Here is a 16,555-nt window from a genome sequence, read left to right on the forward strand (position 1 = left end):
GAGAGCAGTGAGTATCCATTTCTCTTCAGTAGCGCGAAGTGTCAGCCGGAGCCTTCCTGCTGCTGCCAGCGGTCACGTGCGCCGATACTTCAGAGAAATGAATATTTAGAATAATAATTTCTGTGAAGTATCAGCACACGTGACCACCGGCAGCAGGAAGCCGCTGGCTGACACTGTGCACTACTGAAGAGGAATGGATACTCACCGCTCTCTGCGATGAATGGTCCGGGTGAGTATTCTGGCAGCTGTGCTCTGCTTGTGAGCAGCCCATGACGTCCTTGCCATGCGCTGCTTACAAGCATTAAGCAGCTGTTGGCACTGGAGGAGGACGCTGCGAGTGCGAGGAAAAGGAGGAAGGTGAGTGTAATGGTTTATTATTTATTTTATTTTTTTAACATTCCTGATGGGGCCATGCATACCAGGAACGGGATGGGGCCAATTATAAAAGAAAAAAAGATGAGACCACTCATATCAGGAGCAGGATGGGACCAATGATACCAGGAACAGGATGGGGCCATTTAAACCAGAAAAAAAGATGGGACCAATCATACCAGAAAAAGGATGGGACCAATCATACCAGTAACGGGATGGGGCAAATTATACCAGAATAAGAATGGGCCAATCATACCAGGACCTTGATGGGGTCAATGATACCAGAATAAGGATGGGACCAATCAAACCAGGACCATTTTTGGTCCAATAATAACAGGATAAGGATGGGGCCGTGCATACTAGGACCGGTATGGGGCCAATCTTACCAGAAAAAGGATAGGGTCAAGCATACCAGGATAGGGATGAGGGGGACATGCATACCAGGATAGGGATGAGGGGCCATGTGTATCAGGATGGGGATGAGGGGACAATATATACCAGGATAGGGGATATTAAGTACAGAATTGACCATTTTTTTGCTTCAATTTTTTTCCCCCTAATTTCCTCCTCTAAAACCTAGGTGTGTCTTATGGTCCGATGCGTCTTATAGTCTGAAAAATAGGGTACACATTTTCCTATGGTCTTAGCGGGCTAGATCTTCAAACTATGTTTTCTCTGAAAAGCTCCCACGCTTCAGAGAAAATAATACTTGGCTGCGATCACGCAAGCCAACCTATAATTCTATGATTTGGACAACATGAATGGAGTGACAGGTTGCCTTTACTTTTTATTGAAGATTATAGCATTCCTCTGCTATAGAAAAAAATAAGGCCTCTCAATCAGTTTTTTGGATTACTACTATAGAAATGCTCAGCATGACTGTTTAGATCGCAATAAACACTCCAATACACATTAACACTGTACATACTTTAGATAAGTCTACAGGAACATCCAAATAGTGATCCAAGAAGTTTGAATTCTGTTCTGGATCTAGGAGTTCCAGCAGAGCAGAAGATGGATCGCCTTGATATCCACGTCCAAGTTTGTCAACCTATCAGAAAAGAAATATTGCATTTTATGATGTTCAAAAACAATCTTAGGAAAAACCGCTCATGATGTATTCCATCCATTCTCTAGGAATCGTTAAAAAGGACATATCACCAGGTGGAAAGTGGCAAGTTTTTACTCTTATTATAATCCCACTGTTCTAGAGTACTTTTTATTTTTTACTTTGAAATATGTATACGATTCTAGAGATATGTTCCATATTATTTAGTAGTCCTAATGCATTCATAAAATACATAGCAATAGCCATTACCCTCTCTGCTGCAGCTCTCTGCTCTGTCTTAGCAAGGGGGACAACACAATTTTTTTGCCCAAATTGTACATGAAAAGGAGTTGTTTTTTGTTAGCACAATTCTAACCCTTTAAAGCAAACAAACTTGTGATAATGTTAAAGGAATTGTCTCATGAAGACAACCCATTGGAACATATGGACAAAGTGAGGTATCTCCACTTTGGTTACTACTCTATAAGCCAGAACGAAGAGTAGCTATGCACTAGCAACTAATACTCTGGCATACAATGTGGCTTGGCAAAATATGGGTAACCATTCATATGAATGGTTGCTATGTAGTGCAGTAACCAACTGACGGAGAATAAAAAATGTTCAAAATCATGAAGGTTTCACATCTGCCATTGTAACCTTAGCATTTATTCAACTCAAGGATTATACCACCACATTAAGACAATCACGTAGCAACTGAATCAATCACATCCTGACAGCTTTTCCAGACAAGCTGTAGCACATACCACCCAATTATCTCACATCAGTAGAGCACTGACAGGCAGCAAGTTCTGGTCCACATATGAGTTATCACATTATGAGGTGCGTTCTAATGAGCATTCCTTTTTGGTGGTTATGCCTCTGACATTATGGCAACAATACCAATACTTCCAGATGTGACTCATTTTTTATAGTATTGTTTCTATTGGTGTCATCTACACAAGTCATACTGTTTTTATAGGGTAACACCATATAGAGGGGACTGAGAACCTTTTGTGTCCTTAATACTAAAGTGAATATACTTAGGACATATTGGGTATCATTCTGGTCTCTCCTCTCCTCTCTGTAGTGCTTCCACTACAGACAATAAGAAAATTTTTTTGTGTGAAAAATATCTAAATATAACATCATTTTCAACCTCTCTTAGCACTTTAATTCATCTTCAGCTCACGCTATACGCCAGAGTGAATTGTATATCAGCTGAATTGTGCTATCTTTGCACCAATAGCCAGCATTTAGCAGCACTGTTTTTTTATATATCACACTTTTTCTTTTTTCTTTTTTTTGTGGTGTTGATTTTTGGTGGTGGCTTTTTGGTAGGGATACCTGCTAGGGATTTTAGGGTCAATGCACGTTGAGCGGGGGCGCCACATCGTATCCCAGGGTGCCAACCTCCGCTGCCAGGAAGGGAATTCTTTAGGGATAGGCACGTCTATCTTCCCTAGCTCTTTCCTATACATTTGTATTTATTTTTTTTCCCGGCATTTCAGTATATACCGGAGACCCTTAATCCCGCAGGCTCTCTACTGTTGGTCTATATGATATTATCGTTGTCTGGTTTTAATTATTATATTAAAATATATATTTTAGGTCTTTTGTCAGTTTTTTGGTTTAGCTCTTTGGAATATTAGACCTTAGCTATTGGATTTTTGGTTTTTTCTTCACACACTGATTACAAGCAAACATGACACAGGTGAGAATGTTACCTTTAGTAGCCATTCAAACCCATTTGTGTCAACTTTTGTGCATGGTATCAGGCCAAAATCACCAGGGTATGTTAACTTTTGATCAGGGTCAATTGGATGCTTTGGGTTGTCATTATGATTTAAAAAGATAAAACACAGTAGTCTGACAATAAATGGCTTCCCCCAACCACTAACCACGAGTGGAGAAAAAGTTTTGGAGTTCTCATTCATATTCTCGTAAAAAAGGCCAAGAAAGCAAAAATTCTTCAGGGGTATGTAAACTTTTGAGCACAACTAACTGTGGGTTCAAAATACTCACTATACTCCTGGATAAAATCCTTGAGGGATGTAGTTTCCAAAATGGGGTAACTTGTGGGGAGTTTCCGATGTTTAGGCACATCAGGGGTTCTCCAAACGCAACATGATGTTTGCGCTTGATTTCACACAAATTTGGACTCAGAAAGTCAAACGGTTCCCCATCCCTTCCGATCCCTGCCGTGCGCCCAAACAGTGGGGTATCTGCATACTTAGGAGAAATTGCACAACAAATTTTTTTTTCCTTAAACGTTGCTTCAATTCTCATGAAGCAACTTAAAGGTTAATAAACTTCTTGAATGTGGCTTTGAACACCTTGAGGGGTGCATATTTTATAATGGTGTCAATTTTGGTTTTTTTCTGTTACATGGGCCCCTCTAAGTGACTTCAAACTTGATGTGGTCTGTAAAAATATGGTTTTGTAAATTTTGTTGGAAAAATTAGAAATCGCTGGTCAACTTTTAACCCTGATAACTTCCTAACAAAAAAAAATAAAAAATACCGTATTTTTCAGACTATAAGACGCACCGGACCAAAAATTTGGGGTGAAAATTGCAGAAAAAAAGATTTTTTATAAGATGGGGGTCTGTCTTATTGTCCGAATTTATGGTATCTTACCTGAGGGCTGGCGGTGGCAAAGCAGGGTCACAGGAGGCATGGTTTCGGCAGAGGTGCGGTGATGCGGTACGGCGTGCACATGAGCAGGGTCCCTTCCTGTTTACGTGGGCGACGCCATTGCCTGGTGTACATGGGGGGGGGGGGTTGCAGCAGTCCTGTGGCGACAGCATAGGTGCGGGGATAATGAGCAGTATGGCGTGAGCAGGGTCCCTTCCACAGGTGAGGTGACGCATCGGTACAGTATCCAATGTGAGCAGCAGAGCCGGGTTAATTACCGGTTTCTCGGTGGCGGCGGCCATCTTCCTGAGTCCGCACATGTGCAGATGAAGTGCTCTGCTTCCCGGGGCTAAAGGAAAATGGCCGAGGGAGGCTGCGCGTGGGCAGATGGAGATAGCGGCGGCCATTTTCCTGAAGCCGAGATCTAAATCTGCAAAATTGGCTTCAGGAAAATGGCCGCCACGATCTCCATCTGCGCAAGCGCGGCCTCCCTCGGCCATTTTTCTGAAGCCCCGGGAAGCAGAGCACGCCATCTGCGCATGCGCGGCCTCAGGAAGATGGCCGCCACCACCGAGACACTGGTGATTAACCCAGCTCTGCTGCTCACATTGGATCCCGGGCCGCTGCGTCACCTCACCTGTGGAAGGGACCGTGCTCACGCCATACCACTCATCATCCCCGCACTTCTGCCGCCGCCACCACACCACTGCCGGTAAGCTTGCATTACTACTATAAGACGCACCCCCTCATTTTCCTCACTTTTTGGGGGAGAAAAAGTGCATCTTGTAGTCCGAAAAATACGGTAGTATCCAAAATTGCACTTATATAAAGTAGACATATAGAAAATGGTATTTTTGAACGATTTTGTGTGACCTACACTACCGGTCAAAAGTTTAGGGACACAATTTTGTGTTTTCCATGAAAAATTTTATTAATCAAATGAGTTGCCATATGAATTGAAAATCTAGTCCAGACATTGACAAGGTTCGAAAAAAAGATTTTTATTTGAAATAATTTTCTCCTTCAAACTTTGCTTTCGTCAAAGAATGCTCCCTTTTCAGCAATTACAGCATTGCAGACCTTTGGCATTCTAGTAGACAATTTGCTGAGGTAATCTGGAGAAATTTCACCCCATGCTTCCAGAAGCCACCCCCCACAAGTTGGTTTGGCTTGATGGGCACTTTTTGCATACAATACGGTCAAGCTGCTCCCACAACAGCTCAATGGGGTTGAGATCTGGTGACTGCGCTGGCCACTCCATTACAGATAGGATACCAGCTGCCCACTTCTTCCCTAAATAGTTCTTGGATAAGTTGGAGGTGTGCTTTGGTTCGCTGGAGGGTGAGTATAAGAATGGGGGCACAGGGCTTATATTTAAAGCCCCACTCCAGCACTGAAAAATAACACTGGAGTGCTGCTTTAAGGAGAACTATAACTCCCAGCATGTCCTGCAGATCCTATGTCATGTTGGGAGCTATAGTTCACCACAGGAGTGGCAGAGTGCTTTTTTATGTGCTGTAATTACTAAACTTTTAATTAATTCTTGTACAGGCTGTGCTCAGTGAAGGTCCTGCAGCCAGCCATGATCGCACAGTGCCCTCCCTCTTATCTCAACACAGATCATGTAAGACGAAGCTGCACTGTTTCTAGTGAGGTGTCTGCAGGACCTGTGATGACATCATGAAGAAGCAGGACTTTGTGCGGTCATGTGATGCTTCAGCCCGCCCTCTTCATGACCTCAGCACAGGTCCTCCACGGAGCATTCAGCATTGCATCAGCGCTGTAAGGTGGTATAACGCATCCCTCCCACCTCTGGCACCCTGCTCCCTCGCCCACACGATCTCCCCAGCTGCTGCAGGAATCCAGCGCTGGGGACAACATGTGGGTCTGCTGTTTTAAGTGAAGGAATATTCATCTGCTGCTCCTGCCCACTGCTCTGTGACGACAGGTAACATAGTAACATAGTAACATAGTTAGTAAGGCCGAAAAAAGACATTTGTCCATCCAGTTCAGCCTATATTCCATCATAATAAATCCCCAGATCTACGTCCTTCTACAGAACCTAATAATTGTATGATACAATATTGTTCTGCTCCAGGAAGACATCCAGGCCTCTCTTGAACCCCTCGACTGAGTTCGCCATCACCACCTCCTCAGGCAAGCAATTCCAGATTCTCACTGCCCTAACAGTAAAGAATCCTCTTCTATGTTGGTGGAAAAACCTTCTCTCCTCCAGACGCAAAGAATTCTCCCTTGTGCCCGTCACCTTCCTTGGTATAAACAGATCCCAGCGAGATATTTGTATTGTCCCCTTATATACTTATACATGGTTATTAGATCGCCCCTCAGTCTTTTTTCTAGACTAAATAATCCTAATTTCGCTAATCTATCTGGGTATTGTAGTTCTCCCATCCCCTTTATTAATTTTGTTGCCCTCCTTTGTACTCTCTCTAGTTCCATTATATCCTTCCTGAGCACCGGTGCCCAAAACTGGACACAGTACTCCATGTGCGGTCTAACTAGGGATTTGTACAGAGGCAGTATAATGCTCTCATCATGTGTATCCAGACCTCTTTTAATGCACCCCATGATCCTGTTTGCCTTGGCAGCTGCTGCCTGGCACTGGCTGCTCCAGGTAGGTTTATCATTAACTAGGATCCCCAAGTCCTTCTCCCTGTCAGATTTACCCAGTGGTTTCCCGTTCAGTGCGTAATGGTGATATTGATTCCTTCTTCCCATGTGTATAACTTTACATTTATCATTGTTAAACCTCATCTGCCACCTTTCAGCCCAAGTTTCCAACTTATCCAGATCCATCTGTGCGAGGGGAAGCGGCTAATGAATATTTATCTCCAGGTACGAACTGGGACTACTAATTCAGCCTTGGCATTCGCAATCACACAGGTCCAATATTACTAATATTTCCTTGGATGGAGGAAAGCAAGATTTACTACAAGACCAATAATTTTAATGACATCTGTGGGCTACTGGGGTAAGTGACGGAGTCAGTAACTTTGTGCTCCATCACAACTGTTAACAGTATGGGTATCTTGAGAACACCGATTCTGTTAACATAGCAGAGAAGGTAGCTCATGATCCGACAGGCCCTTCCGACATTTGCCAGAATTGCCAGATGGCCAGTCCAGCCCTGTTCAACCTCACTTTAAGAAATCGGGACCATGTGGTTTCCCCAGTGCAGGATTCCTGCAGCGGCAATATTTTCCTCCTGCGATCCCACTCCGCAGCTGCCCCCCCCCCCCCCCCCCTCACATGCTACATTCCGACCATAAGACGCAAGCACTCTTTCCGCCCAAATTTTGAGGAAAAAAATGTGTCTTATAGTTCGAAAAATACGGTAGGCTCATGCTCGGGACGACTTATACACGATTATACACTAGGGTCACCCAGACAATTTAGTGTTTTCCATGAAAACTCATACTTTTATTTATGCTGCCTGCTTCTTGGCGAAATAGTTCTTGCATAATTTGGTGGAGTGCTTTGGGTGATTGTCCTGTTGAAGGATGTCGCTGTCCACAGGATATGACATGGGGTTGCAAAATGGAGTAAAATCCCTGACTTTACCAGCACCAAAGCAACTCCAGACTATCACATTACCTCCACCATGCTTGACAGATGGCGTCAGGCACTCTTCCAGCATTGTTTCAGTTGTTCTGCGTCATCCAAACACCTCAAACTTGGATTCGTCTGTCCATAACACTTTTTTCCAATCTTCCTTTTTCCAATGTCTGTGTTCTTTTGCCCATATTAATCTTTTCCTTTTATTAGCCAGTCTCAGATATGGCTTTTTCTTTGCCACTCTGCCCGGAAGGCCAGCATCCCGGCATCGCCTTTTCACTTTAGACGTTCACACTGGCGTTTTGCATGTACTATTTAATGAAGCTGCCAGTTGAGGACCTGTGAGGCGTAGATTTCTCAAACTACAGACTTTAATGTGCTTGTCTTGTTGCTCAGTTGTGCAGCGGGGCCTCCCACTTCTCTTTCTTCTCTTGTTAGAGCCTGTTTGTGCTCTCCTCTGAAGGGAGAAGTACACAACATTGTAGGAGTTTCTTAGCAATTTCTCACATAGAATAGCCTTCATTTCTAAGCACAAGAATAGATTGTCGAGTTTCACATGAAAGTTCTTATTTTCTAGCCAGTAATGGAACCAACAAATGTAATGCCCCAGATTCTCAACTAGCTCAAAGGCAGGTCAGGTTTATAGGTTCTCTGATAAGCCAAACTGTTTTCAGCTGTGCCAACATACTTGCACAAGGGTTCTCAAGGGTATTCTAACCATCCATTAGCCTTCTTACGAAGTTAGCAAACACAAAATACCATAAGAACACTGGAGTGATGGTTGTTGGAAATGGGCCACTATACCTATGAAGACATTGCATTACAAACCAGACGTGTGCAGCTAGAATAGTCATTTACCACATTATCAATGTATAGAGTGTGTTTCTGAATCATTTAATGTTAGCTTCATTGGAAAAAACTGTGCTTTTCTTTCAAAAATAAGTAAATTTCTAAGTGACCATAAACTTTTGGACGGTAGTGTAACGCGCTGATTTAAGGGCACAAATATTATAAACTTGAAAATTAAAATTTTTTTGCCAAATGTCTTTTTCATAAATAAACCCAAGTCATATCAAATAAATTTAACCAACATGAAGTACAATATGTCAAGAAAAAAAAAATCTCATTATCCGTGGGATACGTGGAAGCGTTCCAGAGTTATAATCTCATATATATTTTTTTTTCACTCTCAATGCACCACAATTTTACTCTCAATGCACAATTAATTTGTTTGGCATTGTAAATTGCTTCCTCGTACAGCTCTGGCAAAAAATAAGAGACCACTGCACAGTTTCATAAAAATCAGCTTCTCTACATGTCTGACAGCCATGCCATTCCAGTGTCAGTTGAATTCCAACCAGAGTACACCTCATTCTACTTAACCCCTTAAGCCCCAAGAGTAGTTTGCACGTTAATGACCGGGCCAATTTTTACTATTCTGACCATTGTCCCTTTATGAGGTTATAACTCTGGAAAACTTCAACGGATTCTGATGATTCTGACATTGTTTTCTCGTGACATATTGTACTTCATGATAGTTGCAAAATTTCTTTGATATTACCAGCGTTTATTTATGAAAAAAACAGAAATTTTGAAAATTTCTAACTTTGAATTTATGAAATTTTTGAATTTATGCCCCTAAATCACAGAGATCTGTCACACAAAATACTTAATAAGTAACATTTCCCACATGTTTACTTTACATCAGCACAATTTTGGAACCCATTTTTTTTTGTTAGGGAGTTATAAGGGTTAAAAATTAACCAGCAATTCCTAATTTTTAAAACACCATTCTAAAAACTGCACCCCTCAAGGTGCTCAAAACCACATTCAAGAAGTTTATTAACCCTTCAGATGTTTCACAGAAATGTTTGGAATGTTTTTTTTTTAAAAATGAACATTTAACTTTTTTTTCACAAAAAATTAACTTTAGCTCCAATTTGTTTTATTTTACCAAGGGTAACAGGAGAAAATGGACCCCAAAAGTTGTTGTACAATTAATCCTGAGTACGCAGATACCCCATATGTGGGGGTAAACCACCGTTTGACTTTTCAATGCAAAATTGACTGGACTTCAGATGGGACACCATGTTGCGTTTGGAGAGCCCCTGATGTGCCTAAACCAGTGTTTTTCAACCAGTGTGCCGCGGCACACTAGTGTGCCGTGACACATGGTCGGGTGTGCCGCGGGGGAACGGGAGTCAGCTGTTCTCTGTGCCGACTGTCAAGCTGACAGCCGGCACAGAGAAGCTGCAGCGCGCCGGCTCCCGGAGATCAATTGTACTCGCAGACATCTACCAGCTGCGAGTACAATTGAGGCTCTGACCGCTGGGTCAGAGCGACGCCAGCAGCGTGATCAAGTCATGTGATCACGCTGCTGGCGTCACTATCCGGCGCGCAGGGGACAGAAGACACTTGGTGGTAAGTGCTCCTGTGCTGTGGAGCTGAAGACACCGAAGATTCAGCGTGGGGTGGGTTTATGGGGAGTATGTGGGGGGATTTATTAAGTGTGTGGGGGGATTTATTAAGTGTGGGGGGATTTATTCAGCGTGGGGTGGGTTTATGGGGAGTATGTGGGGGGATTTATTAAGTGTGTGGGGGGATTTATTAAGTGTGGGGGGATTTATTCAGCGTGGGGTGGGTTTATGGGGAGTATGTGGGGGGATTTATTAAGTGTGTGGGGGGATTTATTCAGTGTGTGGGGGGATTTATTAAGTGTGGGGGGGATTTATTCAGTGTGTGGGGGGATTTATTCAGTGTGTGGGGGGGATTTATTCAGTGTGGGGGGGGATTTATTCAGTGTGGGGGGGATTTATTCAGTGTGTGTGGGGGATTTATTCAGTGTGGGGGGGGATTTATTCAGTGTGTGGGGGGGGATTTATTCAGTGTGTGGGGGGGATTTATTCAGTGTGTGGGGGAATTTATTCAGTGAGTGGGGGGATTTATTCAGTGTATGGGGGGGATTTATTCAGTGTGTACGTGGGGGGGGCTGGAATTTATTTAGCATTTGTGGGGCAGGGTGCATTTATTCTGTGGAAGGGGATGGATTTATTCTATCGGAAGGGCAGTGGATATATTCTGTGGGGGTGAGTGGGGAGATGGGGGTGGACACAGTAGCGAGGGGAAAAATGTGTGCTGACAGTACTGGGAGCAACGGTGATGGGATGTGTGAGGACAGTATGGGGAGTCAGGGGAATGTGTGAGGGGGGAATGTGTGAGGAGGAAATATGGAGAGAGCAAAGGGGTATGTTAGCGGGGGGGGGGATGTACAGGAGGAGGCTATTAGAAATGTGTGCAGACAGTATGGGGGGATGAAAGTGTGAGTGGATACAGAATAGATACTGAGTAGTGTGAGGGTAACAGCCAGGAGGAGACAGTATGCCAAGTAGGAGGAGTGTAATGAAGGGGCACAGTAGAGAGACTGGGCTCTCTATGAGGGACACCGTATGAGAAGGCAGTGTGAAGTATGGAAAAGAGAGAGAGTGTAGTGTGGATGGCATGTACCATAAGAGGGACAGTGAGGGTCATTATGTGCTGGGAATAAAGTGAGGGGCAATAATTTACTCAGGGGCTCAGCCTAGGGCAGATATTGTTATTCCGGAGCATTATAATAACACTGCTATCTTTAAGGGTGTTGTGTCGGGATGTGCTGCAGAAGACAGGAGAAGATGGAAGTCTGCAGAAACGAGCTCTGCCGGTGGAAGAGAAGAGTCATCATGGCATCTGGACAAGGTGAAGATGAAAAGAAAGAGGCGACTCCACAAACAACGTCATCTATCAGGTACCTGGATGTAAATGTGTTTTTTTTGTGATACTAATTCTCATTTTTATTTGTTAGGAACATTAAAGGGGATGTCCAAGGTTGTGATGAGTCTGCAGTCATACTATGTGACTGCAGACTTCTGAATTCTCACAGTGCACACTGCTATCATAATTCTCTGATGTTGGTGATTTACATACATGCGGTCACGTGCTGACTAGACATGTGTGGCCTCATTCAATGAAAATGAATTGACTGAGGCCGGACACGTCTAGTTAGAATGTGACCAGAAGTATCCAAATCACATACTTGTGCTGTCATGACCGTCCACTCTGGCCACCGGCAAGGGAGAATCCTGAAAGTGTGCAGTGCTTGCGCTGTGAGAATTCAGAAGCCTGCAGTCACATAGAATGACTGCAGACTTTCATCTCAAACCTGGACGCACCATTTTGTGCCATTTTGGTTGGTGGTGTGCCTCAGGATTTTTTAAGTATAAAAAGTGTGCCGCGGCTCAAAAAAGGTTGAAAAACACTGGCCTAAACATTGAAACCCCCCAAAAGTTACACCATTTTGGAAAGCATACCACCTAAGGAACTCATCTAGATGTGTGGTGAGAACTTTGAACCCCTAAGTGTTTCACTACAGTTTATAATGCAGAGCCGTGAAAATAAAAAATCATTTTTTTTCCACAAAAATTATTTTTTAGCCCCTAGTTTTGTATTTTCCCAAGGGTAACAGGAGAAATTGGACCCCAAAAGTTGTTGCCCAATTTGTACTGAGTACGCTGATAGCCCATATGTGGGCGGAGGGGGGGGGGGGGAAGGACCACCGTTTGGGCGCATGGCAGAGCTCGGAAGGGAAGGAAATTTGGCTGGAATTGAGATCGGACGCCATGTCGCGCTTGGAGAGCCCTTGATGTGCCTAATCAATGGAAACCCCCAATTCTAGCTGAAAACCTAACCCAAACACACCCCTAACCCCAACTCTAACCATAACCCTAACCACACCACTAACACAAACATGACCCTAACCCTAATCCCAACCACAACCCTAATACCAACCACACCCCTGACCCCAACACACCCCTAACCCTAATCCCAACCCTAACCCTAACCAAACCCCTAACCCTGACACACCCCTAACCCTAATCCCAAAAGTAAATGTAATCCTAACCCTAACTTTAGCCCCAACCCTAACTTTAGCGCCAACCCTAACCCCAATTCTAACTGTAGCCCTAGCCCCAACCCTAACTCTAGCCCTAACCCTAGACCCAACATTAACCCTAGCCCCAACCCTAACCCTAATGGGAAAATAGAATAAATACTTTTTTTTAATTTTATTATTTTTCCCTATCTAAGGGGGTGATGAAGGGGGGTTTGATTTACTTTTATAGAGGGTTTTTTTTGCTAATTTTTATGATTGGCAGCTGTCACACACTAAAAGACGCATTTATTGCAAAAAATTTGTTTTTGCATCTCCACATTTTGTGAGCTATAATTTTTCCATATTTTGGTCCACAGAGTCATGTGAGGTCTTGTCTTTTGCGGGACAAGTTGACGTTTTTATTGGTACCATTTTCAGGCACATGACATTTTTTGATCGCTTTCTATTCTGATTTTTGTGAGGCAGAATGACCAAAAACCAGCTATTCATGAATTTCTTTTTTTTTGGGGGGAAGGGGGCGTTTATACCATTCCACGTTTGGTAAAATTGATAAAGCAGTTTTATTCTTCGGGTCAGTACGATTACAGCGATACATCACTTATATTTTTTATGTTTTGGCGCTTTTATACGATAAAAACTATTTTATAGAAAAAATAATTATTTTTGCATCGCTTTATTCTGAGGACTATAACTTTTTTATTTTTTCGCTGATGATGCTGTATGGCGGCTCGTTTTTTGCAGGACAAGATGACATTTGCAGCGAGACCATGGTTTTTTTATATCCGTCTTTTTGATTGCGTGTTATTCCACTTTTTGTTTGACGGTATGATAATAAAGCGTTTTTTTGCCTTTTTTTTACGGTGTTCACTGAAGGGGTTAACTAGTGGGACAGTTTTACGGGTCGGGTCGTTTTTGCATCGCTTTACTCTGAGGACTATAACTTTTTTATTTGTTTGCTGATGCTGTATGGCAGCTCATTTTTTGCGGGACAAGATGATGTTTTGAGCAGTACCATGGTTATTTATATCTGTATTTTTGATCGCGTGTTATTCTACTTTTTCTTCGGCGGTATGATAAAGTGTTGCTTTTACATCTTTTTTTATGGTGTTCACTGAAGGGGTTAACTAGCGGGACAGTTTTATAGGTCGGGTCGTTACGGACGCGGCGATACTTAATATGTGTAATTGTTTTTTTTTTTTTTAGATAAAGAAATTTATTTTTGGGAACAATATATATATATTTTTTCTTTATTTAGGATTTTTTTTTTTTATACATATGTTAATATATATTTTTTTTTTCTTTACAACATTGCCAAAGGGGGGGCATCATGTTATAGGGTCAATATCAGTGATCTGACACTGTGCAGATCAGCGATCTGACGTGCACTGCTGGAGGCTTGCAAGCACTTGCTCTGAGCAGGCGCTTGTAAACCACCTCCCTGCAGGACCCGGCAGCAGCCCCGTGGCCATATTGGATCCGGGGCCTGCAGGGAGGAGGAGGTAGGAGACCCTCAGAGCAACGCGATCACATCGCGTTGCTCCGAGGGTCTCAGGGAAGCACGCAGGGAGCCACCTCCCTGCGCGATGCTTCCCTGTACACCAGAACACTGCGTTCATGTTTGATCGCAGTGTTCCGGGGGTTAATGTGCCAGGAGCGGTCCGTGGGGTCAGGCCTTTGTACTTGTCCAGCTTGGTCTTATTCTTGATCTTTACACTCTTCTGCATTTCTGGTAGTTGACTGACTTCCCTTTGTGTCACCTTGATCTTTGTCTCCAGTCTTCTTTGCCAAAGGGGGCACATATTTCTGTTGGCTTTACAACCAGCAAGAATAAGCATTTCCATGCTTGCTGAGGCAGTAGCAAAGATCAGTTTATTATTTTGAGCTATGGTGGTGGTAGGTATTGATGCAAGTGCTCTATTGGCATCTTTTAGCATACTGTCTGGTGGTGTTTCTTTGCTGAGCCTTGGCAGTCGATCTCTGGTATTGATGGTATTTAGTTTATCGAAGATCTTCTGTTTCAGATCAGCTGCAGTGCTCTCTAGTTGCAGGAATTGATCAGGATTTTCAGGGGGTTGCACATGATGTTCTTTCCGGTCTTCATGTGGGGTAGAACGGCAGTGCAGTTGATTCATCTCAAGTTGTGATAATAACTGTCTCTTTATGACACAAACATTGGGTGACTAGTTGTTTCTCAGTTAGTAGACATGCAGGTCTTGTATCCAGAGTTTCCTCATATGTTTCCTATATCGTCTCTCATTTGGTCTGCTCTTATAGTAGCATTCCATCAGATCCAGTGTGAAGGAGAAAATGGCTAATGAAATCAATTATTAAACCTTATGTAAGTCATAAGTTATATAAGATATGGTGTAGCAAGATGGCGATTGTGTCTTTGAAACTGTCTTGGAAATCCTTGAAACTGTCCTGGAAGGAATGCACGTTGGAATGCAGGAGTGAAGGCACTGGAATACACCATATTTGAAAATGAAGCTTGGAATGGACCAATTACAAAGTGACTAGCTGTTCAAAAGTTGTGCGAGCCCCATATTTCCTGCTTTTTAGTATCTTCCTTTGTTCTGAGAATAAAGTTCAGTTGTGCACCAAATTTTGGCTGAGAGAGGAAGTGTGTATCTGTCTCTGTGTATCTGATACATTCTTTGGCCTCTAAGAGCACATTCAGCTTATATTTGGTCAGGTACAAGCAATCATAGAGATCTCACTTTAAAGGTCACACTAAGCGACGCTGCAGCGATACCGACAACGATGTCGATCGCTGCAGCGTCGCTGTTTGGTCGCTGGAGAGCTGTCACACAGACAGCTCTCCAGCGACCAACGATCCCGAGGTCCCCGGTAACCAGGGTAAAAACATCGGGTTACTAAGCGCAGGGCCGCGCTTAGTAACCCGATGTTTACCCTGGTTACCAGCGTAAACGTTAAAAAAACAAACACTACATACTTACCTTCAGCTGTCTGTCCTCCGGCGCTCTGCTTTCCTCTGCAATGACATCACCGCTGTGCTTTCCGGCTGGCTGGCGCTGACACAGGATGCAGGAGGAGTGCAGAGAAGCAGAGGTGGGAACCAGGCATGTAGAGTTCATCTGGTCACCTTTTCTGCATCGCACAAACTAAGACACAGTGGTTGAAACCAAAGATCTCAAATTTGGACTCATCAGACCAAAGCACAGATTTCCACTGGTCTAATGTCCATTTCTTGTGTTCTTTAGCCCAAACAAGTCTCTTCTGCTTGTTGCCTGTCCTTAGCAGTGGTTTCCTAGCAGCTATTTTACCATGAAGGCCTGCTGCACAAAGTCTCCTCTTAACAGTTGTTGTAGAGATGTATCTGCTGCTAGAACTCTGTGTGGCATTGACCTGGTCTCTAATCTGAGCTGCTGTTAACATGCGATTTCTGAGGCTGGTGACTCAGAAAAACTTATCCTCAGAAGCAGAGGTAACCAGTGGCGTAACTACCGCGGTCGCAGCGGTCGCCAGTGCGACCGGGCCCGGCAGGTCAGGGGCCCGGGCCCGGCAGGCAGGCTCGGACTGGCAGTGCCTCCCCCCGCTCCAGGGCCCCCCCCGCCGCCGCCGCTGCCTTGAATACTCACCCTGCTCCAGCGATGGTCTCGGCGTCTGCACTGCAGCTCATTCCTGCTTGAGCGGTCACGTGACACCGCTCATTAAGATCATGAATATGCGCATATTCATGATCTTAATGAGCGGTGTCACATGACCGCTCAAGCAGGAAGAAGGTGCTGCGCCGGCGCCGCCGCCTGGAGTCGGGACAGAGCGCGAGGGATGTCGGCACGGCCGTGCAGTGGGAAGACAGGTGAGTATGAGGGCCGGGGGGACGGGGGATGAAGGAGGACATAAGCCGGCGCGCCGAGCAGGAGCGGAGAGATAAGCCTGCATACAGGGGGGAATATAAGCCATGCAGGGGGGAATATAAGCCATGCAGGGGGAGATATGAGCCATGCAGGGGGAGATATGAGCCATGCAGGGGGGGATATG

The 16,555-nt window shown here is 44.1% G+C and overlaps 1 protein-coding gene across 8 annotated transcripts in view; it reads right to left on the reverse strand.

The window, feature by feature from the left end:
• LONP1 (lon peptidase 1, mitochondrial) overlaps positions 1-16,555 on the reverse strand; it is a 480,916-nt gene that overhangs the window by 226,699 nt on the left and 237,662 nt on the right. For 6 of the 8 annotated variants that reach the window (XM_069767869.1, XM_069767867.1, XM_069767868.1 and 3 more), the window contains one exon: positions 1,301-1,423. The exons of the other annotated variants lie outside the window; for them this stretch is intronic. In XM_069767869.1, the coding sequence (XP_069623970.1) occupies positions 1,301-1,423 (123 nt within the window). The remainder of the gene's footprint in view (positions 1-1,300; positions 1,424-16,555) is intronic. 8 annotated transcript variants of the gene reach the window in all.

This window comes from Ranitomeya imitator, chromosome 1 (assembly GCF_032444005.1).
Source record: "Ranitomeya imitator isolate aRanImi1 chromosome 1, aRanImi1.pri, whole genome shotgun sequence".
In the NCBI taxonomy this organism is placed as follows: Eukaryota; Metazoa; Chordata; class Amphibia; order Anura; family Dendrobatidae; genus Ranitomeya; species Ranitomeya imitator.